The 26,167-nt window shown below is 46.0% G+C and overlaps 1 protein-coding gene across 13 annotated transcripts in view; it reads left to right on the top strand.

Moving 5' to 3' along the window:
- The window catches only part of CCDC60 (coiled-coil domain containing 60), a 176,797-nt gene that overhangs the window by 139,661 nt on the left and 10,969 nt on the right, over positions 1–26,167 (top strand). For all 13 annotated transcript variants that reach the window (XR_002182672.2, XR_011561176.1, XR_002182671.2 and 10 more), the window contains 7 exons: positions 5,605–5,695; positions 10,264–10,498; positions 16,522–16,606; positions 19,688–19,759; positions 22,426–22,488; positions 23,513–23,635; positions 24,776–24,907. Coding sequence is in view for 10 of the 13 variants with exons in the window: in XM_070769568.1 (XP_070625669.1) it covers positions 5,605–5,695; positions 10,264–10,498; positions 16,522–16,606; positions 19,688–19,759; positions 22,426–22,488; positions 23,513–23,635; positions 24,776–24,907 (801 nt within the window). In the remaining 3 variants the exon portion in view is untranslated. The remainder of the gene's footprint in view (positions 1–5,604; positions 5,696–10,263; positions 10,499–16,521; positions 16,607–19,687; positions 19,760–22,425; positions 22,489–23,512; positions 23,636–24,775; positions 24,908–26,167) is intronic.

Below are 26,167 nucleotides of genomic sequence, written 5' to 3'. Positions count from 1 at the left end.
GACATTTCAAATATGACACAGGTACCTAAATCTAGCCACTGTGTTATAAGGAAACTACCTGTCATGTGAGTGCTTTCTGTGTCAGGCACTGGTCAGGAGATGTGACCTCATTTGAGCCTCATTCTGACTTAAAAATAAGTAAACGGAAGCAAAGAGAATTTAAGTAACTTGCTATAAGTTACACAGCTAGTAAAATCAGGATTTGAACCCAGGTAGCCCAGAAAGTGAAGAGGAAATAAAGAGTCTCTTGATAAAGGTGAAAGAAGAGAGTGAAAAAGCTGGCTTAAAACTCAACATTCAAAAAATTAAGATCATGGTATCTGGTCCCATCACTTCATGGCAAATAGATGGGGAAACAATGAAAACCGTGACAGACTTTGTTTTCTTCAGTTCCAAAATCACTGCAGATGGTGAGTGCAGCCATGAAATTAAAAGACACTTGCTCCTTGGAAGAAAAGCTATAACAAACCTAGACAGCATATTAAAAAGCAGAGACTTTACTTTGCCTACTGCAAAGGTCCATCTAGTCAAAGCTGTAGTTTTTCCAGTCATCATGTATGGATGTGAGAGTTGGACAATAAAGAAAGCTGAGTGCCAAAGAACTGATGCTTTTGAACTGTGGTGTTGGAGAAGACTCTTAAGAGTCCCTTGGACTGCAAAGAGATCCAACCAGTCCATCCTAAAGGAAATCAATCCTGAATATACATTAGGAGGACTGATGCTGAAGCTCCAATACTTAGGCCACCTGATGTGAAGAGCTGACTCATTAGGAAAGACCCTGATGCTTGGAAAGATTGAAGGCAGGAGGAGAAGGGGACAACAGAGGACAAGATGGTTAGATGGCATCACCAACTCAATGGACATAAGTTTGAGCAAGCTCCAGGAGGTGGTGAAGGACAGGGAAGCCTGGTGTGCTGCTGTCTGTGGGGTCGCAAAGAGTTGGACATGACTGAGTGACTAAAGAACAACAACAAAGCCCAGATGCAAAGCATCTGCACTTAACCACTAAATGATTATTTCCTCTGTTTCTAGCTAAAGCCCCAAAATATTCAATTTAGGAAATAATCCGATATCAAAAAAATAAAAAAGGATAACTCATTACAAAGTATTATTTGCCAGGATATAAAAAGGGACCATAACTTATTAAGATCATATGACATGTAAATATATAATTTCCTTTTAAAAAAAAAGCTAGTCTACATTTATTGTTCTGCAACCAAATTTTTGTTGTTTACCTTAATACACGGGGATTATCTCTCCATGTCAAATCTTCTTTTAATAACTTTGGGGTTTATCAACATACTTAAGCAATTCTCTCAAGATCTTGAATGTTTGCCAGATTGTCACTTAAAAAAAAAATGCAGCATTGTTCTGAACAACACACATAATAGTAATTATTAAACTAAGTTGTTTTCCCCTTATCATGCATCCCCACCACCCCCACCCCGGAAAGCCTCATTTTCCTCAAACCTACTTTTTTTAGGCACTTCTGGGGATATACCCGTGGGAAAAACAAACACTGTCCCTGCCCTCTGGAGCTTCTATTCCAAGGGACGTGGTGCGGAGCAGCAGATAATAAACACATAATAATCAAGATGCTTTGAGATAGCAGTGGGCGTCATGAAGAAATTGACAGGGTGAGGTGATAGTGACAGGGGAGTGGGGTGACTTAAGTTGAGTCGTCAGGGGAGGACTCACACAGAAGGTGATGTCTGAGTGAAGTCTCTGATTTCCCCTGCACTGATCCTCCCACTCCTTTACTCAAGCAGACATCTCTACGAGAGTGGGAGAATGTGGCTGGGTGGCCAGAGAGCCTGTTACTCCGGAGCTGGGGCAGGCACCCTGGCCAGGGAAAACACGGGAGCTTTGACCTCCGGCCTCTCCCTGCTACAAAGTCAGCAGGTACCTCCGTCCTCCATCTCAGTCGTGGACTCGTGAACATGTCCTAAACCTGCCAGCAGACCCTCTACCCTCAGAAGCAAATGCGGATTCAGAAAGTGCGAGTGAAGCATTTGAGAAAATTACCCAGATTGCACTGTGGTTAGATGTCTTTAAGTGGCAGCCAGAGTTAGAAGAGATGTAACAGTGCTCAACGACCTCTTCCCTTGGTTTCTAGCTGATAGAATCCCCTGGAAAGCTTTAGCAGGGAGAGACTGTGGTCTGAAGATCACAGTGGCTTCTCCCCCACGGATGTGCCTGAGTGCCTCCTACCCACCACCAGCACCTCCTCCATGCCACACTGAGATGTGTGTCAAAAAAAGCGCATGTAGTTCATAGTTCTGCTGTATTCAGTTCTCCATACAAGGCATCCTGCCAAGCTCCTAACAAGCCCATTGCTTTGCATCTTCACTCTAATCATCCTCTGACTCAGCTACTATTTCTCCATTTGACAATTGAGGACACTGAGGCTCAGAGAGGGTCAATATTATAAAAAAAAATTGCACATCTCAGAAGCAGCAGGGCAGGCAGAGGACTCAGACAGCTGGTCCACCAGATTCTTAAACTCACAGTTAACTACCCGGGTATACCCCTTTTCCTGGTTCTGATGCTCAGAGAGACTGGCCTGAGATCACACAGACAATAAATCAGAGCTATCAATTAGGTCAGGTAAATTAAGCTGCCGGGACGATCAACCCCCCAATTTCAGCCACTTAGTACAGCCCAAGCTCACATCTCGCTCACCCTGTACATGTAATCCACATGGGACTCTGCTAACCTCAGTCACCTGGGGGCCCAGGCTGATAGGAATTCCATCTCAGCAGAAGCTTCCCCATCAGCACAGCAGAAAAGGGAGTCTGACTTGAGCACTGGCCCTTAAAGCATCCTCCCTACAAGCTACAGGTCACTTGCACTCATGGTTTTTTTTTTTTTTTTTTTTTTTTTAAACAAAGCAAGTCACAGAGCTATACCCAACTTCAGCGAGCCAGGAAAACCTGGGACCCCAGTAGGTGAAGGGCTCTGTGCCTCCAGGCCTTGGGAAGGAACACCAGCCTGCCTGCCCTCCTTGCTTAAGGTGTGTGCAGTCAGCCCACTGTGGACAACAATGCTCAGGTTATTTCCTTTTCTCTCCCTATTGATCCTCCTGTTTAGTTTATTTGCTACTGAAAATGAAACATCAGAGAGACCAATCCTGTCTAACCAGGCCCTTTCTTTATCAATGGCTTTGCAAGAGCGATGCTCAGGGCTTTTTAAGATCCCTGGGAAGCCTGCTGCATTTTTAGCTCATTTAACCTGCTGCCTGAAGTTGCAATAGATTTCAGGTCGTCTTGGAAGTCTGCGTGAACGAAAAACCTCCATCTTCCCAATTGGGTCTGAATATTTAAGATTTTGAAAGCTTGGCCGGTACCAGATTTAATTTTAAAGGTGAAAGAGGGGCTGCTTTTGAACTTCAAGAAGAAGGCTGGAGGCACAGCAGGGGCTGAGTTAGCAAAGGGAAAAGGCGAGAAAAGCCCTGTGGTCTTGAAAGAAAACGCTCCAAAGCAGAAACGCTAAAGCTTCCAGTTGGTGAGCCTTAAATCAGACTTCAAAAGCGCCGCTAGTTTAAATATTGTTTATAGGACTGAAGTATCGCTCCTTTCTCTGGCTGGATTTTGAATATTCCTTAATTTGATTACTCGGGGGAGAGGCAGGCAGAATCAACGATAAATGAGCTTCACTGTTAATTATTCAGAGGGCTTTTTATTGTGTAATCAAACATAAAGTCTTACAAAAGCTTGAAGGCACATTCTCACCCCACCCTCCGCAGCCCGACTTTGACCCTGTAAGCATTCCTTGGGCATCGAGGCTGTGAGCTGGGAGATGCCCAGCAAGGCTCTGCCAACAAAGAGAGCACACATCCCCCTCTCCACTGGGGCTGGTAAAAGCCTTTGATTCTGCTACTCAGACCCCCACGCCACAAAAAGCAGTCAGTAAGTGAGGTTCACCTTTGCCTCCTATCTGAGCTTCTCCCCTGACCAGCAGCCCCTGAGGAGTCTAGATTCCTGTTGGTGCCTCCCCACAATCAAACTGGCCTGGCTGTCTCATTCCTTCTAGCCCCTCCTCTATGCTGAGTGACAGCCAGCCAAACGATTTAAAGGCTCCCAGACATCTAAAAATCCTTTCTGCAGGGAAAAAGGAGATAAACAGATGGATGGATGAACGGAGAGATCAAGAGATCAGTCAATCAGTTGTTACAAAGGTAGAGGTCGTTACTGAGTCTTCCAGCTTGCTTGTCAGCAGGGCTCCACCACCCTGTAGCCACAAGTCCAAAATCCAAAAGGCTCTGAAAACTCAGTTTTTTCCATAACTCAGTTTGGCAGCAAAATCTGACATGAACCAAACTGATCTGGTGGCAAAACTTGAAGCTATTTGTAGTCGTTATCCCACCTAAAGTAAATATTCATATATACTGCTGCAGAAATGTTAACATGTTTAATTAAAAGATGGTGTCTCAAAGCCACTGGCAAGATTATGTTAATATGTAGTATTCAGTTCAGTTCAGTCGCTCAGTCGTGTCCGACTCTTTGCCACCCCATGAATCGCAGCACGCCAGGCCTCCCTATTATCACCAACTCCCAGAGTTTACTCAAACTCATGTCCATCGAGTCGGTGATGCCATCTAGCTATCTCATCCTCTGTCGTCCCCTTCTCCTCCTGCCCCCAATGTGTAGTATACATGCAGCGTATTTCCATTGCAAAATGCCCAAATTCTGAATTTGGCAGCACATCTGGTCCCATGGGTTTCAGATAAAGGGTTCTAGGTAGGTCACTTTCCAGACCTACTGGGGCTTCAGTCTCCTACTCAGAAAGTTACAACCCACGAAGGAAGACCCAGGTTTCGTGGGACCTGAAATTTATTCAGTTGGGGAGAGGGGCACTTTAAGAAAAAGAATACAAAGTTAAAATACAAAAATTAGGTACAGGGCCATGGAGGGACCCACGCAAGGGATGGTCATTAGATCCATTGTAAATACGCATCTGGGCAAGTGACTGAAGACCCCAAGTTTGTTTTCTCATCTATAAAATGAGATGATAAATATCTGCATAACAAGGTGGTGTTGAGGTGATTCAGTGAGAATGCACAGAAGTGTCTTGCATGTAGGATTGTATAGAACTTTCACTTAGTAAACTCCAAACCTGTGATTTTCATTGTGCAACTCATCCCACAAGCTTCCCCCTGCATCCCTCCCCGCAGCAAGCACACCCAGAAATTCTCTCTGTGTCACTCAGAATTGTCCCTGATGTGAGACCCTTAGGCAGTAGAGTAGGTAGAGATTCAGAAACAAACATGCTTTTCGATTCACCCCCAAGAGGAACCGCAGACCTGCTCTGGAGTCTGCTAGAGGACCTGAGTTCAAGATGCAGATAGATGCAGAATGTGGACAAATACGCTGCACCTCCCTCAGGCCCTACCCAGCGGGCTGTGGTCTCTCCTAACCTCGATTCCCACTCACAAGACCCTGGCCGTGGAGAACCTCCCCTCCCATTGTTCCTGAGTACAGGAAGGGGAAAAATCACAGCAGAGAAGTGCCACCATCCATCACCAATTTATTGCTTTTCTTAAAAGTACTTGTAATAAACTGAGGCTCTAGAAACGGAAAACTCATTAAGCTGTTTCTCACTCAGGGACCCAGGTGGAAGCAAAAGCACAATAAAAAAAATCAATAAGGACAAGTCCATGGGACAGAGATGGGAGCACTTCGTCACAGCGCCGAAGGTAACTGTCTGCTCACCACTCTCCCGTCTGGTTACCAACTCCAACTTGGTGGGGGAGGCATTTTTTGCCAGTCTTTTCTCTGATGGGATTTTTTTTTTTCTAGTTGGTTCTCTGAGTGAAGGGAAATCAGAACCTCATGCTGTTGGATGGCTTTTGTGAATTTAATTAAAATGGTTATCTGGGGATTGTAGAAGAAATGCCATTTGGCTAGATACCACTTCATAGAGGAGGGGAGGAGTAGCGGAGGAGCTGCCTAATAAGATGTCACCAGGAGGAAATGGAGTCACCTTGTTCTTTAGCTCTATATTTTTAATCAATAACAGTCATTTGTCTTTCTCTCTCTCTTTTAACTCAGAAAACAAGAAATGAGTGATTGAACAGACAGGGCTTTCTACAAACTAGAATGTGGGTCTATTATTAAGAGAAAATCCAGAGTTGTGTTCTTTTCACTGAAGAGTATTCCTAACTCCCAAACTCATCCACTTAGCAAGCAAGCCCATTAATAATAATAATGGCAGGAGTAAAGCGCTTAAGGCAGTTGAGAGAACACACAATGAGATTTTGTTGTTGAACCTGTGCCTCAACCCACAGAATGGAAATAATGTTGGTTTCTGCCCATTTCTCAACATTAGCAAAGTACCCCAGGAAACAATACACAGTCTCACTTTGAAAATGTTAAAATGCTGTGCATTATTGTGGTTATATAGTTTTTAGAAGCCACTCGGTAAACAGAATTACAGTGGGCCAGGTTCTGTGCTAAAGAAGCTCTTTGGGTGTATTAGCCCGTCCTGTCCTCCTGATTACTGCATAAGACACTACTCTTATTTCCAGGTAGGAGATCATAAAGTTGGGGCTCAGAGAGGTTAAGTAATTTGCATGAAGCCATGCAGAGCCAAGAGTTAACTAATCCTGGGTCTATTTATTAAACCCTGTTTATTAAACACCAAGCTCTTCAAAAGCATGTTTTCTCTGGCATCGTGATTATCATCGCCCCTCAGGAAGTTTCACCATTTTCTTGCTTTTTCATCTGAGCACTCCTAGATCTGAGAAGTAGAGCCTTTGTTTTTATCACTGAAAGTTGCTATGGAGATACCATGGGCATCTGTCTCCAGAGATGCACAGAAAAAAACGGTAGAAGCCACGAACCTTTAAAAAAAAAAAATGTCCTTCAGGAATATTGACAACTATAGTTGGAGGAGGGGTGAGTGAACCACTGTACTTGAACTCCGAGTTGAAATCCCTCCTGAGTAAGTTGTGGGTCACACTCTAGGCTGCAGTGTGGTGTGTCCTGAGGGTGGGGAAGCACTGAATCAGGAGTCAGGAGACCTAGTTTAGCCACTGTGACCCAGTTCCCTGCATGGCGTTGAAGAAGTCCTTTCCTCTCTCTCGACCTCAGTTTCTCCACCTGCAGAATAGGGACTTTGAAAGAGAGGCTCCAGTCAACTTCCACAGCAATAAATATTCTTCTTTATGTGTAGAGCTCATCAGTGCCAGGGCAGTGATCCTCAAAAGCTGGGGAAATTGCATAAATGGAAAGATTAGGCTGGGTAATATAGTAGGGAGTGGGGAGGTCTATGGCAAACAAGAATTCTCCTGCACAGCTAAAGGAAACAACCTCTGCCTAGCTCTACTCATTTCACCATGTGAAAATGGGATCCAGAGCTTATCATTTTCAAGAGAGACCAGTAACCTCAGTACTTCATATGAGGATATCCCCAGTTTGTAGAATTCTGACCAGTTAAACATGTCTCCCCATGGGCCACCAGTTAGAAACCCCTGCTTCTAAGAAAGTATAAGGAAACCTTTTCCTTGTTTTGCCGAAAAGCAGTCCCTCCTGGTTGGAAACACAGCAGCCAATTAACACCACTCCTTGAGTGAAATACCAGACACAGAGAAGAAGCATTTGGGGATTTAAGTCAATTCAGGGAGAGTCAGTTCAATAAAGGGCAAGCAGGATGCCGAATCTGCCTATCACACCTCCCCCCACACACATTTTATTCTTCTGCCACTCTCAATTAATCAGAAGTGTCAGCCCTTCACTTTGGATTTCCTGGCTGTGGCTGTTAATTGAATTTTAATTAATGGCAACTTTAGGAGCACAGAATGAAATCCTAATGCAAGGAAGATGTGCACAGAACTCTGTGTGTGGAAAGCTCTTCTGTGATCATCCCAGCCCATCCTCTCTGTTGTACAGATGAGGGAGTGGAGGTAGGGGAGTAACCTGCTCCAGGCAAGTCCCTGGGCTCTGGGTCCAATGCTCATTGCAAGACTCCAGGCTGCCCTGGTGACACAATCTGTCCAGTCTTCAAAAATGACATTGATGTAAAAGAGTCTGGTTTCCAGAATCAAGAATTCATGTTGTGCCAGGTGAGACAGGAAGAGCTGACTTCCACAGGTATTATCCCAGAGCTCTGGTATTCTGTCTCCCTAGTGGGGGCAGGGAGCAGAAGGGCCCTCTGACGGTCTGGCAAGCTCTCGTCCAGTTGCAGTGCCGTAACAAAGGGGACACTGCGTCAGGCTGCTAATTTATCAAAGGGGAGAGCATGTCAGCTTTGGGCATTTGTTTTTTCTTTATCTCAGTCATTCTCTAACTTCATATACTCCCTTGGAGATCTGGTTAAAGCCAGTTCGAACTTCAGGTCCCCAGGCTATCAAATTCTGAAACATTCCATTACTTGTGTGGCATTTCACTGAAGATTTGTTGGCGGAGGTGGTGGTCACAGGGAGACATCACATCTTAAAACCCATAGCCTTCTCCCATCTCTCTTCCCTGACCTTCTCTTTGCCTTGTGTAATGGAAAAATCCCTTCCCTCTTCCGGAGCAGGGAGGTTCCACCTACACTCAGGGCCCCTGAAGTAGTGATAGCTTACTGTGAACAGTGAAGAAGAAGATTTAGCTTCGGGACCAGGGACCGGGCTTGATCACTCAAGAGATTTTGTATAGCAGAGTTTTATTAAAGTATAAAAAGGGACAGAGAAAGCTTCTGACATAGACATCAGAAGGGGAACAGAGAGTGCCCACGTTGCTAGTCTGAGCAAGGGAGTTATATACTTTTTTTAATTAGTTATTACAATAAATCAAAAGAATGTCTCAAGGTTGTAAAGATCTTACTAGATCCACTCCCATAGTTTACATTTTAAGATAACAGGATTAGCCAGAAGGTTTTCAGGAAGGAGAAACTGTCCTCAAGCAGGATACATTGTTGTTATATAATCCTTAGTACAGAGTTTAAACTGAGCTGTTTGTTATGTAATCATCAGTTCTGGGCTTAAAGAAAAAAACATTTTATGTAACTAAGACTAAGGAATGTAGAGGAAAAAAAAAAAAAAAAGATGTTTGTCCTTTCCTCCTCCTTGAGAACTCCAGACCCCTATCTCTGCTTTGAGAGTCCCCGACCCCAGTCTCCTCCTTGGGGACCCCAGACTTCTTATCAACCTCCCTAGAAATTGACTCTCTTAGTAGCCAGTCAAAAAATAACTTCTGATAACACACTGTGGACTCCCTGAGATGAGGCCTGCTGAAAGCCACCCTCTCCACCCTGTCTGCAGGGTGGAGAGGGTTGTGTGTCTTCAGGTGTGCCTCTCCTTATCTTCTTCCCTAGGGCATCTCACACTATGAGTTTCAGCCAAAGATCTCAGACTGCCCTCTAAGGGCTTTCATTTCAAATGTTCTCAAATGAAATTGTTTCTATTTTAATGGAGTGTAAACTGTAGCCCAGACCTGCATTGAGCTCTTACCCGGAGTAGCTGAGTAAATTGGGACAGGTTAGGAAACCTAAGACTTGAATCATGAATTAATGAGGACATAACCACACAAAGTACATTCTAAAGTGACAGCCAGTCATGCAAGAGGGTGCGCGCGCGCGCACACATACCTGTAACCTGCCCACACTGACTCCTTTCAAAAATTCACATTCCTCTCACTGGACTTTCTCTACCTTCCGCCTTTTACCTCCTAAGACTTGTCATCTCGGTCTTCCCGCCCACCTCCATCATGGCTCCTCCCCTTCTCCTCATCAGTCAAATCTGCCTCCCCCAACTCCACCTCCTGAGTGTAAAGGCTAGAGCTTTCTCCATTTCGTATTCTTCAGAAAACCCCAGCGAATATAAATCTGTATCTTTGAGGCCCAGGTGTCATCTGGTGAACACAAAGTTGATACCTAGAATTGGGGCGGTGAAAAATAAGATGCAGCTTAAAGAAATTAGACCCACCCTCCCCTAGTTTAAAAATCAACTCTGATGGTTACACAAGGAAAGTCGAAACGTATTCTGGTTCATGGCAGCGTCAATGGATTACATGTTCAGCTTCCTGTGGTGACTACTGGGAATCATGGCGCTCACTGAATAGAGGAAGCGGCATCAAACTTGCTTCTGGTAATACACACGTATAAATGACGTCAGCGTGTGGTAGGTTTCCCCAGACCCAAAATATATCTCATGGTGTTTGGAAAGAGTCAAAAAGAATTTACATTCAGAGCCAAGGTTTTGCTATTTTTCTTCCTTCCCTCCCCGCTCCCCTCCTTCCTTCATTCTTTCTAAAATCCTCCTTTCTTATTTCTTTTCTTCAGACCAAGAAATTCAAAATCCCTGTAGCACGCCCCACCACCCGCAAACCAAGCCGGCGAGGCTCCACCCTCAGTCTGTCTCGGACGAGTGGAGGGTCATCCCCCCAGAGCAGCATGGTCTCCGTGAACCCGGGCTCAGATGAACCTCCAAGTGTGATCACCCAGGCGACAGGCAGCAAGGACATCGAGGACAATGAATCGTCTTCGACCAAGCCTGAAGAAGAGCCTCTCCACGTCAGTAAGTCCTGCCTTTGATCTGACCAGTCTGCGCTGACTCTGCCTTGAAGCCAGGCAGCAAGAGCCCCATATGCTTCACCTTTACCCCACTCAGTTAAAGAAGACACACAGGTCCTCTAGCCCTGGTCAATTTCCAAGGACCCCTTTGCTTTCCCGCAGTGGAAATCAGAAATAAACTCTAACCTGGGTTACTCTGGACCATTTCTACTTGGGAGACAGCCCATGGTCATCAATTGCTCTTTTTAAAACTTTTAATACTGTATTTTACTTAGTCCAATTTATAAAATATTGTCATTTTAACATGTAATCCTATAAAAAAAAATATTGATACAGTATGTTATGTTTTCATACTATATTTTTGAAATTCGGTACCTGCTTTTTTTAAACAGCTTTATTGAGATATAACTTGGCATACCATAAAATTCACTTGTTTTAAGTATACAGTTCAATGATTCTTTGTAAATTTATAGAGTTGTATAACCATCACCACCATCTGATTGTAGAACATGTCAATCAACCCCAAAGGAAAGCTCATGTCCATTGACAGCCCTCCTTTCCCACCACAAACTTACTTCCTGTCTCTGGAAATGTGCCTTTTCTGGATATTTGATAGAGGAAGTTGTATTACACTGTGACCCCTTTTCTAAACCTCCTCTGACCCTTTCCCAGTGGCCTCCCTCCTCCGAGTCTAACCAGTTGCCTACTGCAGCCGGTGGCACCTCCCCAAACCCTTTTGAACCCTGCCCTCTTTACTCCTATCTTTTGTCTTAGTTTAGAGATAGAAAGCTAGGGCACATAGGCTAGTTCCTGCCATCCATGTGGTATTTAGCACAGAAGTCTTTGTTTTTTAAAAAAAAAAAAGTAGGAGTGACTTTTTAAGCTTGAGAGTTTGGACATCGAAATCCTGGCTTTAAAAAACGTTACTGTTTGTGGCAACAGTTGGCCAGCAACCTGTATGAAAATATTCAACTGGAGCTGCCCTTCCTAAGTGGGGCGTATGCTCTTCACTGCAAAGTTTTCCCTGACTTTCCTCTTAATTCTTCATATTTTTACTTGCTTGTATAAGTCATTAAGTGCATGCATGCTCAGTGGTGTCTGACTCTATACAAGCCCATGGACTGTAGCCCACCAGGCTCCTCTGCCCACGGGATTCTCCAGGCAAGAATACTGGAGTGGGTAGCCATTCTCTTCTTCAAGGCATCTTCCCAACCCGGGGATTGAAGCCCCAACTCCTGTGTCTTCTGCATTGGCAGGTGGATTCTTTACCATGGAGCCACCTGGGAAGTCCCATTAGGTACTTAATTTTCATTTAATACAACGACATCTCCTTATTTCAGGTAGGAACTTCTTTTGGCTAGGTATGGAGACCTGAAAAATACTAGTTTAAAAAAGATAAAAATTTATTAACTTTTTTTTTTTTGCAGGTTAGAGGTAGTGAAAGTTGCTCAGTTGTGTGCAACTCTCTGCAACCCATGGACTGTACAGTCCATGGAATTCTCCAGGCCAGAATACTGAGAGGGTAGCCATTCCCTCTCCAGGGGATCTTCTCAGCCCAAGGATTAAACCCAGGACTTCCCTGGTGGCTCAGACGGTAAAGCGTCTGTCTACAATGCGGGAGACCCAGGTTCAAGCCCTGGGTTGGGAAGGGGAGAAGGAAATGGCAATCCACTCCAGTACTATTGCCTGGAAAATCCCATGGACAGAGGAGCCTGGTAGGCTACAGTCTATGGGGTCGCAAAGAGTCGGATACGACTGAGCGACTTCACCTTCACTCCTGTACTGCAGGCAGATTCTTTACTAGCTGAGCCACCAGGGAAGGCCAGATTAGAGATAGGGTGGTTCCAAAAGATCATGAGGGATCCTACTTCCTCCTGTCTTTCTTCTTCACCATGGATCACTTCATGGTCCAGAATGGCTGCTGGAATGCCAGTCATCAGAGTCACATCCTTGGACGGAAGCAGAAGGAAGTAGGTGAAGTAGAAAAGTGCTCACTTCCAACCGAGTTTAAGCAGTCTTCTCAGAAGCTTCATACAACATTTCTCCTAAAATCTCATGGCCCAGAATTTAGCCACAGGACTTTGTCACAGCATTTAGTCCTTTAGTTGCAAAGGATGTTGGGAAATTGGGGTAATAAATGCTTCCTCCCATGCCCAGCCCCCTCCCCCCAACACACACAGAGTACATATGCATACATATATTTCTGTTACTAAGGAAGAGAGGGGAAAGGAGTGTGAGCTCCCTTCAGGCATGGAACAATGTCTTACTTTCAGCCTGGCGCACGGCAGGTGCACAGAAATGGCTGGGAGATGCATTCCTACCAGAGACCAACATCCAGAGAGAGAGTTCTTCACCCTCCAGCTCCTCACCCTTCTCCTCTATTCATCCCTTAAACTCTGCTGTGTTTGTCAGAGCCTTCACAAAAGTAGATTAATTTCCCAGACTTTCATTGCCTTCTAAAACCTCCTCAAATTGATTCTGAATTCATGAATCCTATTCTGAGAGATACACCATCTGACCAAGGTTTAATTTCCAGGGCTGGCTGCATAATGAAGTCTTTGTAGACACAAACCACTGTGGACAGCGGGCCGTGGCCTCTGTGTGGACTGGTCTCCTCTCAAGTCAGTGATCAGGGGATTCCAGAGAAACGAAAACCCAGACCGTTTCTCTTGGCAGTCTTGAAGCTGCTGGTCTTGAAATTGTTAGAGGAAAAACTCACTTTATTAACTCAAAAAGAAGGGTCCTGTGGCTTCTACTGTCCCCCCAACCCCTTGAACCAACCCCATACAACAAAAGGACTCCCACTCTTTTCCCCCAAAGAGAGGGTATAGTTGCTCTCAAGTAAGGTTCTTAGACTGGCTGGGGATGGGCAATGGAGGAGGGAATTAGAATTTTTTCTTTAGGGGTGTGGCTTGTCATCCAGAACCAGAGGATGCTGTCGTCTCTGAGCATTGGGTAATGGTGTATCCATAGCCCTGGGGACTAAGAACTAGGCAGGTTCCTCCAAGTGTGGGCATCTGTCACAGGGCTGTCTTCCTCAGGGAAACTATCTCATGGCGTCTGTACCTTTTGTAAACAAGTCTCTCCTTTCAGTTAGCCTCTGTGGGTAAATGCGGGCCTCACAGCCCCAAGGCTTTGTGCCAGTTCATACACATCCAGCCTCAGCTATGGGATGGATGGACCTCAATGTTGGTGGGTACCATTCCTGCCCAGAGACATTACTGGCTAGCAGGAAAAAAACAAACAAACTTCAGTGCCTTAAGTGGCATATGGAGCCTTAGAGGGGATTCTCTGGGAGAGCTGCCCAGTGTGCTGGGTCGCTTTGGGCATTCTCTGGGATCCACCCACTAGACTGATTTGCTTACGAGTAGGGGCAGAAATGGGGGAGCAGAGAAGGGAAGAAAGCCAGAGCTCCCTCAATAACAGGCTTCTGGACACACCACAAGGATGCTGGGATGCATAGCAGGAGGGGAGGTGGGCATGACAAGACAAAAAGGAAGGTCAGAGTCAGGTCAAATGGAACCCTGCCCACAGGATACTAGGAAGGTGAACTGCTTGAGAATGAGGAAGGTGGAGTAGAAAATGGCTAAATGTTGATGATTATCACAGCCCAGATGGCTGAGGGGAGGTCGCTGAGGAGAACACCCTCTTCCCAGCACCCAGTGATAACGCTCACAAACCAGGCTGGACGTGAACGGTCCTGGGAAGCGCTGGCTTCACCCGTCCAGGTATGGCTTTTGAGACTTAGCCCCGAGGCGACTACAGACACAGACTGAAGGAAAGTGTCTCCATTGGCGTTGTGTTCCTTCATCAATATTCCAGATCTAGCTCAGAGCTTTCCAAACCCTTTCTGTTTTTTCTCTCCTTAGTCATTTACTTATTTATTCTGCAAATATTGACAATGCCTGGATGACAAGCACAGTGCCAACTACTTACCTTACCCATCTGTATCCGTATAAAGCACTTAGAGCTTCTACTCTCCTACTCACCCTGAAGCATGTAGCTTACTCCAGATATATGTTATTTTCCAGCTGTTAAGAGTGTCCATGTACTAGATTCCTGGAGCCGCCTTAACAAAAGACCACGTCCTGGGTGAAAACAGCATTAGTTTATTGTTTCACAATTCTGGAGGTTAGACTCCAAGGTGTCAGCAGGGCTTTGTTTCTTCTGAAATCTGTGTGGAAGAACCCTTCCCTGCCTTTTTTAGCTTTTAGCGGTTGTTGGCATCCTTGACAGTTTGGCTTGTAGATGCAGCCACAGTCCAGTCTGCCTCCATCCTCACATGGCCATCTTCTTCACTTATTACAAAGACACCAATCTGTTGGATTAAGGGCCCGCTCTACTTCAACGTGGAGCTTCCCATTTGGTTCTAGTGGTGACGAACCCTCCTGCCCATGCAGGAGACGTAAGAGACACAGGTTTGATCTCTGGGTCAGGAAGATCCCCTGGAGGAGAGCATGGCAACCCACTCCAGTATTCTTGCCTGAAGAATCCCATGGACACAGGAACCTGGCTAGGTTGCAACCTGGCTACAGCCAGGTTGCAAAGAATCGGACACGACTGAAGAGACTTAGCATGCACACATGCCATTCCAGTGTATCCTCATCGTTACTACACCTGCAGCCACCATATTTCCAAATAAAAACATGAATAATTTATATTCTGAGGTACTGAGGATTAGGACTTGAACATTATCTTTTGAGAGAACTCAAGTCAACACACAGTAGTCAGACACAGAGAAATATTTCTACATTGTATAAAAAGCAACAATACAAAGTACGGAAATACAAGTCAACTAGTGTGATGACACGGAGAAGGCAATGGCACCCCACTGCAGTACTCTTGCCTGGAAAATCCCATGGATGGAGGAGCCTGGTAGGCTGTAGTCCATGGGGTCGCTAAGAGTCGGACACGACTGAGCGACTTCACTTTCACTTTTCACTTTCATGCATTGGAGAAGGAAATGGCAACCCACTCCAGTGTTCTTGCCTGGAGAATCCCAGGAACCGGGGAGCCCGTTGGGCTGCCGTCTTTGGGGTCACACAGAGTTGGATACAACTGAAGCGACTTAGCAGCAGCAGCAGCAGTGTGATGACGAGTAGGGAGAGCGATGGTGAGCTGGAGAAAGCCCTGAAAGTCTGAAGGCCCCATTAGCACACAACAGTGATGAGCCCCACCTCGGAATCTTTACAGGGAAGCTGGAGGCCTGGGTGTTTTTATGGGAAAACCACCAGTTTTAACAAGTTTGGGCATCCCAGTCCAATCTGATCCAATCAGCCTATGGGTCACCATTTTGGAACCTCAGGCCTATACGGTAAGAGAAGGTTTTCCCCCATAAGGTGATTTCTTGATTTCTTCTTGGAAGTAGAAGCAGTGCTCTCAGGCTGCAATAGAGTTCCAGGGGGCAGAGGATGTGGAGAATGGCATGAGACAGGAGGAACAAAGAGCAGCTAAGACCCACAAGGCCTCACAGGCCACAGGGAGGAATCTAGATGGCATTCTAAAGGAGATGGCTGGTCACTGGTAGGAGGCAGAGGAATCATGTTTACAGCCTGTCAGATGTCTAGACCCTGGTCTTATCCTTCTCCAGCTCCCCAGTGCTCTGAAGTGAAGTGAAGTGAAAGTTGCTCATTTGTGTCCAACTGTTTGCGACCCCATGGACTATACAGTCCATGGAATTCTCCAGGCCAGAATACTGGAATGGGTAGCCTTTCCATTCTCCAGGGGATCTTCCCAACCCAAGGATCGAACCCAAGTCCCCCCATTGCAGGCAGATTCTTTACCAGCTGAGCCACAAGGGAAGCCCAAGAATACTGGAGTGGGTAGCCTATCCCTTCTCCAGTGGATCTTCTCAACCCAGGGATCAAACCAGAGTCTCCTGCATTGCAGGTGGATTCTTTACCAACTGAGCTATCAGGTGCCAGTGCTCCAAAGCCAAGGTGATATCAGGCTGGGAGCTGGGCCCTGACCTGCACAGTCCTGTCTCACAGGCACCCTGCAGACAGTGACTTCTTGTGTTCCCATCAGATCTGCAGAAGCTCCTAGAGATGGTTCGGGAAGATGCCCGGAGAACAATCACCATGGAAAATGAGATGCAAAGACAGGCACCCAGGTATATTCTCTTGCTACCTGGTCAAATAAAGGATGTCAGCATCAGAGTGATATCGTTCAGGCCAGCAGTGCCCCGTGGTTGAACATTTTCTCTGTGACAAGTGCTGAACCGTATACTTTGTTCACATATATCACCTCCCTGAGTCCTTCCAACAACCCCACAAGGTAGGTACTGTTGTCTGTATTTTACAAATAAGGAAATGAGGTTCAGAGAGGGTAAGGAACTTGTTTCAGGTCACCCAGATAACAAACGGTAAGGCGACAACTCAAATCTGCAACTTTCTTATTCCAAAAACTTTTCCTTTAACTACTACGCTGCCCTTCTTCCCAGGAACCCAAAGCTTATTCATTCATTCTTTTAGTGAGTATTTATGAATATGGATGGACCAACTGTACTTATTATTGCAGGAAGTGTTATGAAAGAAATCTCAGACCTGTAAGAGGAAGTAATAGGAGCATCTGATCTCGTCTGGGATGGGGATCAGAGAAGCTCCCTCCAAGGAGGAAACTTTGAGCTGAGATTTTGGATGAAGCATGAAGAAGAGCTAGCTAGCCCAAGTTACTAGAGGAGCAGGGAGAGCAGGCAAGGGGAGTGAATATTGCAGGCATGCATGTGCAGACATGCTCAGAACGGACCGAAATGCTGCCAGAATGGGGTGGGGAGAGGTATACGTCTGCTGAGACCTTGGAAGCCACCTCTAGGATTCTGATTTCTAACCATGGAGCAAAAAGAATCCCTTTGAAGTTTCGAGCTGACAGACAGCCAATGTAATTGGCTCAGAGCGTCAGGACTTGAACCCGAGGTGTCCTCCTTCCGGCGGAAAGCCCCAGGCACTGGATGTCTGACCCTCTAAAAGCCTTGGAGACCATGCAGGCTAGAGCTGAAGCTCCCTTCCCAAGCGTGGATCCCTCTGAGTAAGCAAATTACTTCCCGAGAACAAATGAGGCACGAGAGAGGTTCATCATCGCCTTCAGCCTACTAGGATGCCGGCTATGACTTATTGGTTATTGTTATTACCATAATTACAGTTCACCAAGCATGCTCACATGCGTCTCACCCGCCTCTGCTTGTTCATGATGAATTGGCGGCTGCTGCTGCTTCAGCTTGCTTCGGGGCCCTGAAGGGTGGCTCTGAAGGCACGCGGCGACAGTGTTGGCCCTTACGGCCCCAGCCTCTTTGCCTGACTTATCAGCATCAAAGACAGACGACAGTGATGAAGCATCAGCTCAAGAAGCTCCTTCCCTGTGTGAGCACTCACGTCATGAACACTGGCTTTGGAATCAGACTGACGTGGGCTCAAGACGTAGTGCCTTTGAACAAGTCCCTCAGCCTTTCTCTAAACCTTAGTTTTCTCATCTGTAGAATGAGCTTGTGTATCATCCAGGCATTGGCAGTGGGACCAAGCAGAGGAGGGTTGAGCTCTATTTCCATGAGTTAATGGCTGTGTGCTGTTGAGCAAGTTGCTTCACCTCTCTGAGCCTGATTCCAATTCTGTTAAATGAGGCTCCTTAATAACCTATCCCAAAGGGCTGCAATGAGAATTAAATGATAATTTCCTGGTAAAGTGTTTTCATTATTATGGAAATAATGTCTACGCCACCAAGTCACATTAAGCATTTAGTGAGATGATGCATTTAACATATTAGCCTGTGCCTGGCATATTGTAAGCATGTAAAGATTGGTGACAGTGGAGGTGGTGGCTGCTTTGATTTCATGTGCAGTGTCCTGGGGAACCTTTGCAGCACTTTGCTGAGACAGATAGATTAACCAGTGCCCAATTCCTTTGTCCCATCTCATAGATGGAGAAGGATGACTCGCTTCAGGCACTCAAAGACTAAACCACACGAGAACCTGGTTCTCACAAAACTCTTCACCTGGCCCCTGCATTCACTTTAATGATAAAATAACCATGGTTACAGTGCAAGAACCTGTTGAAATTTCCCATCTGCTTCCATTCCTCTAGGAGAAAAGTCTCCTTAATCTGTCACAAAGAGCAAATATTGGAGGCTTCTCTGCAGAGCTGCACAGAGACAGTTAGGGAAAGCTGCAGGTTTTCTTTTGCCTGATTCACTTTAAAAATGTGGATTCCTGTTTCACTTTAGACACCAAATCTGCTCCCATCAAGACAGACATAGAGTTCTGGGCTTATTAGAAACCCCTGAAAGCCTGCCTTTCCAGCCCCGAGCCTCAAGGGCCAGACTGCCCTTTGGTCCCATGTCTTCGTGTGTTCAGACTGATATAACAAAAAATACCGTAAACTGAGGAGCTTGTGAACAACATTTATTTTGCACAGTTCTGGAGGCTGGAAGGTCCTGGATCCAGATGCCAGTAGATTCAGTGTCCAGCAAGGACTCTCTTCTTCATAGACGGCTGCCTCCTCACGTGGTAGAAAGAACAAGCTAGTTCTCCAGGGTCTGTTTTACAAGAGCATCAGTTTCAATCATTAGGGCTCCCCCATCATGATCTAATCACCTCCCAAAGGCCACCACCTCCTAACAGCATCCTCTGAAAGGTTAGGATTCAACATATGAATTTGGCGGGCGGGTAGAGGGGCAATAGTAGTACCATAAACATTCAGATCATAACATTGTTTAGGAAGATGACCTTTTCTAAAAATCCTCTAACAGTCTTTCCCAAACATCCCGAAGATCAGAATCAGCTGGGGCACTTGTGAAAACCACAGATTTATGGTCTTCATCCCAGACACGCTGAACCAAAATCCCTAGAGGAAACCATATTTTTTAACAAGCACTTTGAGCAGGCATTGTTTCGTGGTGTGTCAGGAAATTCTAAGGTTTTCAAAGTATGTTCTCTGCGAACCCAAGTCAGAAGACTGTATGCATGTGTGTGTGTGTGCAGCTTTGGGGTCCCACTCCAGACCTAATGTTTCCAGATCTCTAGGAATGTGGCTCAGGAGTTTACACTTGCATTCTGAGCCGTTCCTCCAGGTGACTCATATGCCCTCCTATAGAACCTAGGATCCCCGCTGTAGATGAGCACCCTCCGTTCTCCCATGGATGTTTACTTCCTCAGAGCATCATATGTTCAGAGCCTTATTAAGTGACTCATCTTGCTTTGCAGCATCTTGTCAGTGCTCAGACAAAACAAGAGCGATTCTGCCTATAAGGACATGCAGACCACCCGCAAATCAAGGTAGGAAGGCGTGGGGCCCTAGCAGGTAAGTCAGGAGGCAACACACAGTTCCAGGGGGCATTGCAGAGACACCCTCACCAGACTGTGGGAAGGGGGGCAAGGAAGGGATCTTCTTCCTTCTTCACTGGAAATAAGTTACTTGACTCCCAGGGCTTGGTGGTGAGTATTCAGCCGTTACTTCCCAACAATCGTGTGCCATAAAGTTAGTCTTCTCTGGTAGTGGAGAGATGAAGGGGGGAGGGTGTGTCTTGGAACTACCCCTTCCCTCTTTACTCAGGTGACTTGTAATGGGGCAGGGCAGGTCTGCCCCCAATTTACTTGTTCATCTAGAGAATACTTCTCAGTCCCCACTATGTCCCAGGAGCTATGCTCGGCTCTTTTGAGATTCAGCAGCAAACAAGACAGATGCAGTCTGCCCTGTGGGTAGAGCCCACTATCTGGTCTGGTATCATAACTTCTTCTGTGAAATAGACTCTTTGACCATCCAAGAAAGCTTATGGATTCCTTTCAGCAAAATGCTTCCAAATGCAGACTATAAACTATAGAAGTTTACAAAGAAATCTATAGTAATATTGATTACAATATTGTAACCAAATATGAGATATATAGTCATCTGTGAGCTTCATCAGCAATGCCTTATACAATAAGACATAGCAGCAGCTCTGATAACTACTATAATTTTGGATTAGTGTCAAGTGTAAATGATTTTTCAAAGTATCTCCCATAATTTTAATGTGATGTATAAAAACCTGTGATTTCCATTTCTGTGAAAGGCTAAAGATGCAACCTGTTGGTTTTTTTTTTTTTTTTTTCCATCTGCATTCTTGGACTCCTTGAATCCTGCCAGTGGTTAAGAGCTACTGTTCTAATGGGAGAGTCATGCATTTATCAAATAATCCCACAGAGATAGTTGTGTAATCATGACCATAAATAGCATTCTGAAGGAGAATTATGGAGGATTAGGTGAATGTTGAGCAACAGGACTCTAACCAAGGCTGAGTCTGACATTTAAGCTAGGACCTGAGGGAAAAAGAAGAATTAGCTAGTCTGTGGCTGGGAACAGTAGGATCTGAAATCTGCATTCATTCTGAGCAGTTTCTCCAGGTGATTCCTGTGCCTTCCCATAGAACCTAGGATCCGTGCTGTGGAGGGAATAGAAGGAATAGCATTCCAAACAGAGGGAACAGATGTGCAAAGGGTCTGCGGCAGGAGGAAGCTTAGAGGCGCTAAGCAAAGACCAGTAGGGCTGAAATTCAAGGAGGGTCAAGGAAAGGATTGATTGAGACAGGCAGAAGGGGCCTTTGTTGTTGTTGTTGTTGTTTTAATCACAGCTAATAACACTACTTCCTTCACTTCCTGCCTCCCCCTGAGTCACACTATCAGCTCTAGAAGAGAGCCATCTATAGGAGGAAGGTCAAAGCCCACTTGCTCCCCCAAAGAATTCACCAGCAGAGGTAGGGGCAGCTGGTTGGAATCCAAATGCAGTGCCTTCTGGGTATTATTACCAGGGCTCTGGTCTCTAGCTAGATGGGATAAGGGTTTGCTCCATCACCTGCCAGACCTGAGACCTCTGGGTCCAGTCCCATGAGCCTCTGGGAAAAGCAGCAAAGGCCGGGCCCTTTCCTGTGGGGAGGGGTCTGAGAAATGACTGGCCTCCCTGAAGAAGTCCAACATGTCACAGAGCAGGAAGGGGAGGATTTGCCACACATCACAGGCATAAGGAAAATAGTTTCACTCTCTAGAATCACACAGATAAAGCAGTCAAGTCAGTGTCTCAAATGTTGGGAAGACACAAAGTGGGGCAGATGTATGAGAGAAGATGCTGGACACGGGTGCTGAAGGCCCAGGTCACTGGAGGAGGACCTAGCAGAAGGTATGGGGGGACGGGGATGAGCAAAGAGCTTTACCCCATCTAGGGACCCCAGCCAGGCAGTCACAGGAGGGAGCAGCCACTTAAGGAATTCAGTCACCTCCCAACCTAGAAAGGGTCAAACGGCACCAGGAGTTGCCTGATCACAGATGAGGAAACTGACGCTCCAGAGCAGAGGCGCTTCTCCACAGCCCAGGAGTAGACAGTGCCAGGGCTGGGCTCTGAACCCAGCTCTGCCTGTCTCCCAAATTGAGTGAAATGGGTGTTCAGCACCAGGGTCCAGTTCAGATAAGAGAATCCTTGGATGAAGAGGCAGCCTGGGGCTGGGACCACCCCAGACAGCATGACCAGGAGGACTTGCCCCTCCCCAGATCTGCACTCAACCCCAGAAGAAGCTCAAACAGAGAGGAGGATGGGAGTGTCCACAGTGAACCTGTCCTCCAGGTGGAGAGACTGATTTTATAAAGAAGAAGCTGGGTTCCTGAAAACTTGTCATCCCCACAAAATGCCGAGGCAGTAGGCCGCCACTGGACTACGAGAGTCAGAGCAGCACTTGCTCTCGGCCATGAGATTGGGCAGGATTTGGGCAGCTGGGGAAGAAACAAGGAAGACTCTCCAAGCAGAGTGTCCAGTGGGAGCAAAGACCAAAGTGTGGGGAAAATACGCAGTTCTATCAAATGCCTTGATTAGAACCACCACACTCACCTGAGGCTGGCAGATGTCATGGGGACCCTGAGTCACCCTTTGGGGGGAAATCAGACTCCAGGCAACATGAAACCATTTTTCTGTGTCTCAGTGACAGATCCAGCAGTACAAGCGGAGACAGCCACTCCCAGGTGCTCCAGAAGAAGCTTAAAAGGTATGCCAGGTGGGCAACAGAAGGTGCCAGGCAAGAGGGACTGTGGCAACTGCAGCCCCCATCTTCCCAGGGATGTAGAAATAATCCAGTGCCAACCAAACTCCCTGAAGCCATAGATACAACTGAAGGACAAAGGACTCCCAGGGCAAGGGGCTTATAGCCAAGATGTGGAGCAACCCATGCAGACAGTGGCAACAGATCCTTCCTCCATGCTGGCTCTTGTTGTTGTTCACTCAGTCCTGTCTGACTCTTTTCAACCCCATGAACTGCAGCACGCCAGGCTCCCTGTCCTTCACTGTCTCCCGGAGTTTGCTCAAACTCATGTCCATTGAGTCGATGATACCATCCAACCATTTCATCCTCTGTTGCCCCCCTTCTCCCTCTGCCCTCAATCTTTCCCAGCATCAGGGTCTTTTCAAATGAGTCAGCTCTTCGCATCAGGTGGCCAAAGTGTTCGAGCTTCAGCTTCAGCATCAGTCCTTGCAAAGAATATTCAGGGTTGATTTCCCTTAGGATTGACTTGTTTGATCCCCTTGCTGTTCAAGGGACTCTCAAGAGTCTTCTCCAGCACTACAGTTCAAAAGTGCTATATTCATTAGTGGTTATTCCTCAAAACTAGTTCTGTGAGGCAGGGGTACTGTCCCATTCTACAAGGAAACAGTCTGAAACCTGGCCAGATGAAACGTCTCACCAGAGGCCACATAGCTAAAATGTGGTGGTAGGCAGTTTGAACCTGAATCTCCCACCTCCCAGCTCAAGGTTCTATTTTCATCTCACTGTCCTTAGCACTTGCTGAGCTAAAGTGACCAGATGTCTCATCATGGGCTCATGTAATAATGCCTGAGTCACCAGTCCAACATTGTTGGGAAGGTCTGTTATTGCCTACATCCAGGGGAATGCTGAGGGAGGTCCCAGGTGAGGCTGGAGAACCTGGCTGTGTATTATTGCAAAGCACCTTGGGCCCCCAGGGATGCATCTGTCCCTTGGGCTTGGTCCCCTAAGCCCATCTTATCTGTGTCCACAGCCGTGCCAACCGTGACATCATCCAGTACAAGAGTGGGGTGTGTAACACCATGAGGGCCAAGTTTTACAGCGTGGCCCAGGAGGCTGGCTTCTGTCTACAGGATAAGATGGAAATCCTCATGAAGTAAGAGCACACGTGTATCCATTCACTCAAAGGACATTCATCTGGCACTTAGTATATAACCACCAGATGCTTGGTGTTGGGACGATAACAGGGAATGAGAAGGACATGTTCCCTGCCCTCGGGGAGCTTATAGTCTCCTGGAAAATATGGGCAGAGACAAAACAGCTGAACTGATAGATTTATAGGTACAATTTATAGTCACTGCTCCACAGTAAGGGAAAAGGGCTCTAGGAGAAGGAGTGAAACCATGAGGACCTAATGCAGACTGGTAATCCAGCAAGACCTCTCTAAGGAGGTGGCATTAAGGCTGAACCCTGACAAGCTGAAATTTATCTCAGAGACTTTGTTCACTTGTGCTCAGTCACTTAGTCATGTTCGACTCTGCGGCCCCTTGGACTATAGCCCACCAGCTTCTGCTTCCTCTGCCCGTGGAATTCTCCAGGCAAGAATACTGGAGTGGAGTGCCATTTCCTTCTGCAGGGGATCTTTCTGACCCAGCTCATGAACCAAACCCTAAAATGCTGGGAGAAAAGGGGTGGAAAAGGTAGAGATAAGGCTGGAAGTTGTCATAGGGGCTGAACAATCCAGAGCCTTAGGGGGTAAGTCACTCAAAGGACTTTATTCTGAGTAAATGGAAAGCCATCGAAATGTGTATATGGTTGACGGCATGGTTATATTTGTAATATAGTCTCTTTGGAGAGAGAAGATATATGCACAAGATGATGAAGGGCCTGAGGAGGAGAGGAACCAACATGAGTTAAACACCTGCTGTGAGTCAGCACTAAGCTCAGCACTATACACGCATTATCATTTACTCCTCACCCCTGGGATCTAGGAATAATTATTTTCCTCCATCTTATCGATGAGAAAACGGGAAAGACAATCAAAAGTAGAGAGAGAATGAGGACTGATTAAAAAGTGGACTGGGTTTGGTAAGACAATGAGCATTTCAGGACCTTGGAGAGAGCTGAGGCTTCTTATGCCCAAAGCCCGCTGGTATCTTACAGGGTAGCTGAGAGGGTTAAGAAGGACCTCAAGAAGGAAAAGGTGTTTAACTCAGATCTCTGAGGGCAGCTAGGAAGGTAAAAGAAAAAAAGTATCTGATTCATCTTCCTCTTTCTCATACCATCTGTGATGCAGGCGCCAAGAAGAAAGAGGTATCCAGAAGTTCCTCTCTTTCAACCTTGTCTCAAATTTCCAAAAGGATATAGCCAAAATGAGACACCAAGTCTCCACGGTAAAAGCCGATGCAGAAGAAATTGCAGACCACTGGTAAAGATCCTGAGAGCCAGATAAGGCAGTCCCTGGGAAGGGTAAAGGCGTACTGGTGTTACAAAGTTACATTCAATCCCATTATCCTCAAGGCAGAGAGGCATCACTCCAAAACTGTCCTGGGGCCCCAGGAGGGCCCCCCTCCCAAAACAGGCTATATCCAGAGTATAATCAGGCAAGAAACCCCACAGTTCCTGAGCCACAGATAATCTACCTAGCTGCAGTCTCCATATTTACCTTCTGTTTGCTTCAGCTTGCAAATATAGACTCACTTGCCAGCCCTTATAAGAGAAGCAGAAGAGGCAAATCAATCTGAAAATACCAACAGATCCTGAGGTCTGTAGGGGGAGAACTATATTCCCCAAATTAACTCTTAATGATACAAAGCCAGACAGGCATACCTCAAGAACACTGTGCCCCCAGCACAGGGGTGATAATAAATACAACACAAAATATTGCAAATTGAGTGATTCCTGGATGGTAGACACCCCTCCTAAGCACTTTTCATGAATTATCTATTTTATTCCCCACAAAAATCCTGAAGGGTACATATTACTCCCCACTTTACAAATCAGGAAACTTTAGGATTTAAACCCCTGTCTGACCTGTCTCTACACTTATCTGCAATATAAAATTGGAGTCTGATTTCCCACACCTCCATCCTGTCAGGGTGAGTAAATCAAGATCTTAGAGTAAGATAGGAAAGCCTAAAAATGTACCAAGAATCCCTTCAACAGTTTTAATAATGCAGAATGGGAGCTTACAAAGAGATCAGAATAAATATATAAACATACATCACAAATATAAAGCAGTATGAGCAGCCACAATATATGATGGATGATCAAGTTTTTATTCAACTTTTTCTATAATCAGGGGAAAAACCCATTTTCCACGAGATAACACCCCTACCTTCACCCACACCTGAACCCCTAGGTTAGAACCTACCTTTTTCCCACTGTCTCAAGGACACATTCCCAAACTACCTTCACATGCTGTCATAATATTAATTTTTTTTGTTCAGTCAGTCATGTCCAACCCTTTGCAACCCCATGGACTGAGGCACGCCAGGCTTCCCTGTCCTTCACCTTCTCCCAGAGTTTGCTCAAACTCATGTCCGTTGAGTCAATGATGCCATCCAACCATCTCATCCTCTGTCCCTCCCTTCTCCTCCTGCCCTCAATCTTTCCCAGCATCAGGGTCTTTTCCAGTGAGAAGGCTCTTTGCATCCAGTGGCCAAAGTAGGTTCTTAAAACCCACTGA

The sequence above is a fragment of the Bos indicus genome, chromosome 17 (genome assembly GCF_029378745.1).
Source record: "Bos indicus isolate NIAB-ARS_2022 breed Sahiwal x Tharparkar chromosome 17, NIAB-ARS_B.indTharparkar_mat_pri_1.0, whole genome shotgun sequence".
Lineage (NCBI taxonomy): Eukaryota > Metazoa > Chordata > Mammalia > Artiodactyla > Bovidae > Bos > Bos indicus.
The sequence above is the reverse complement of the archived record's forward strand: the minus strand, read 5'-3'. Positions and strand labels throughout refer to the sequence as shown.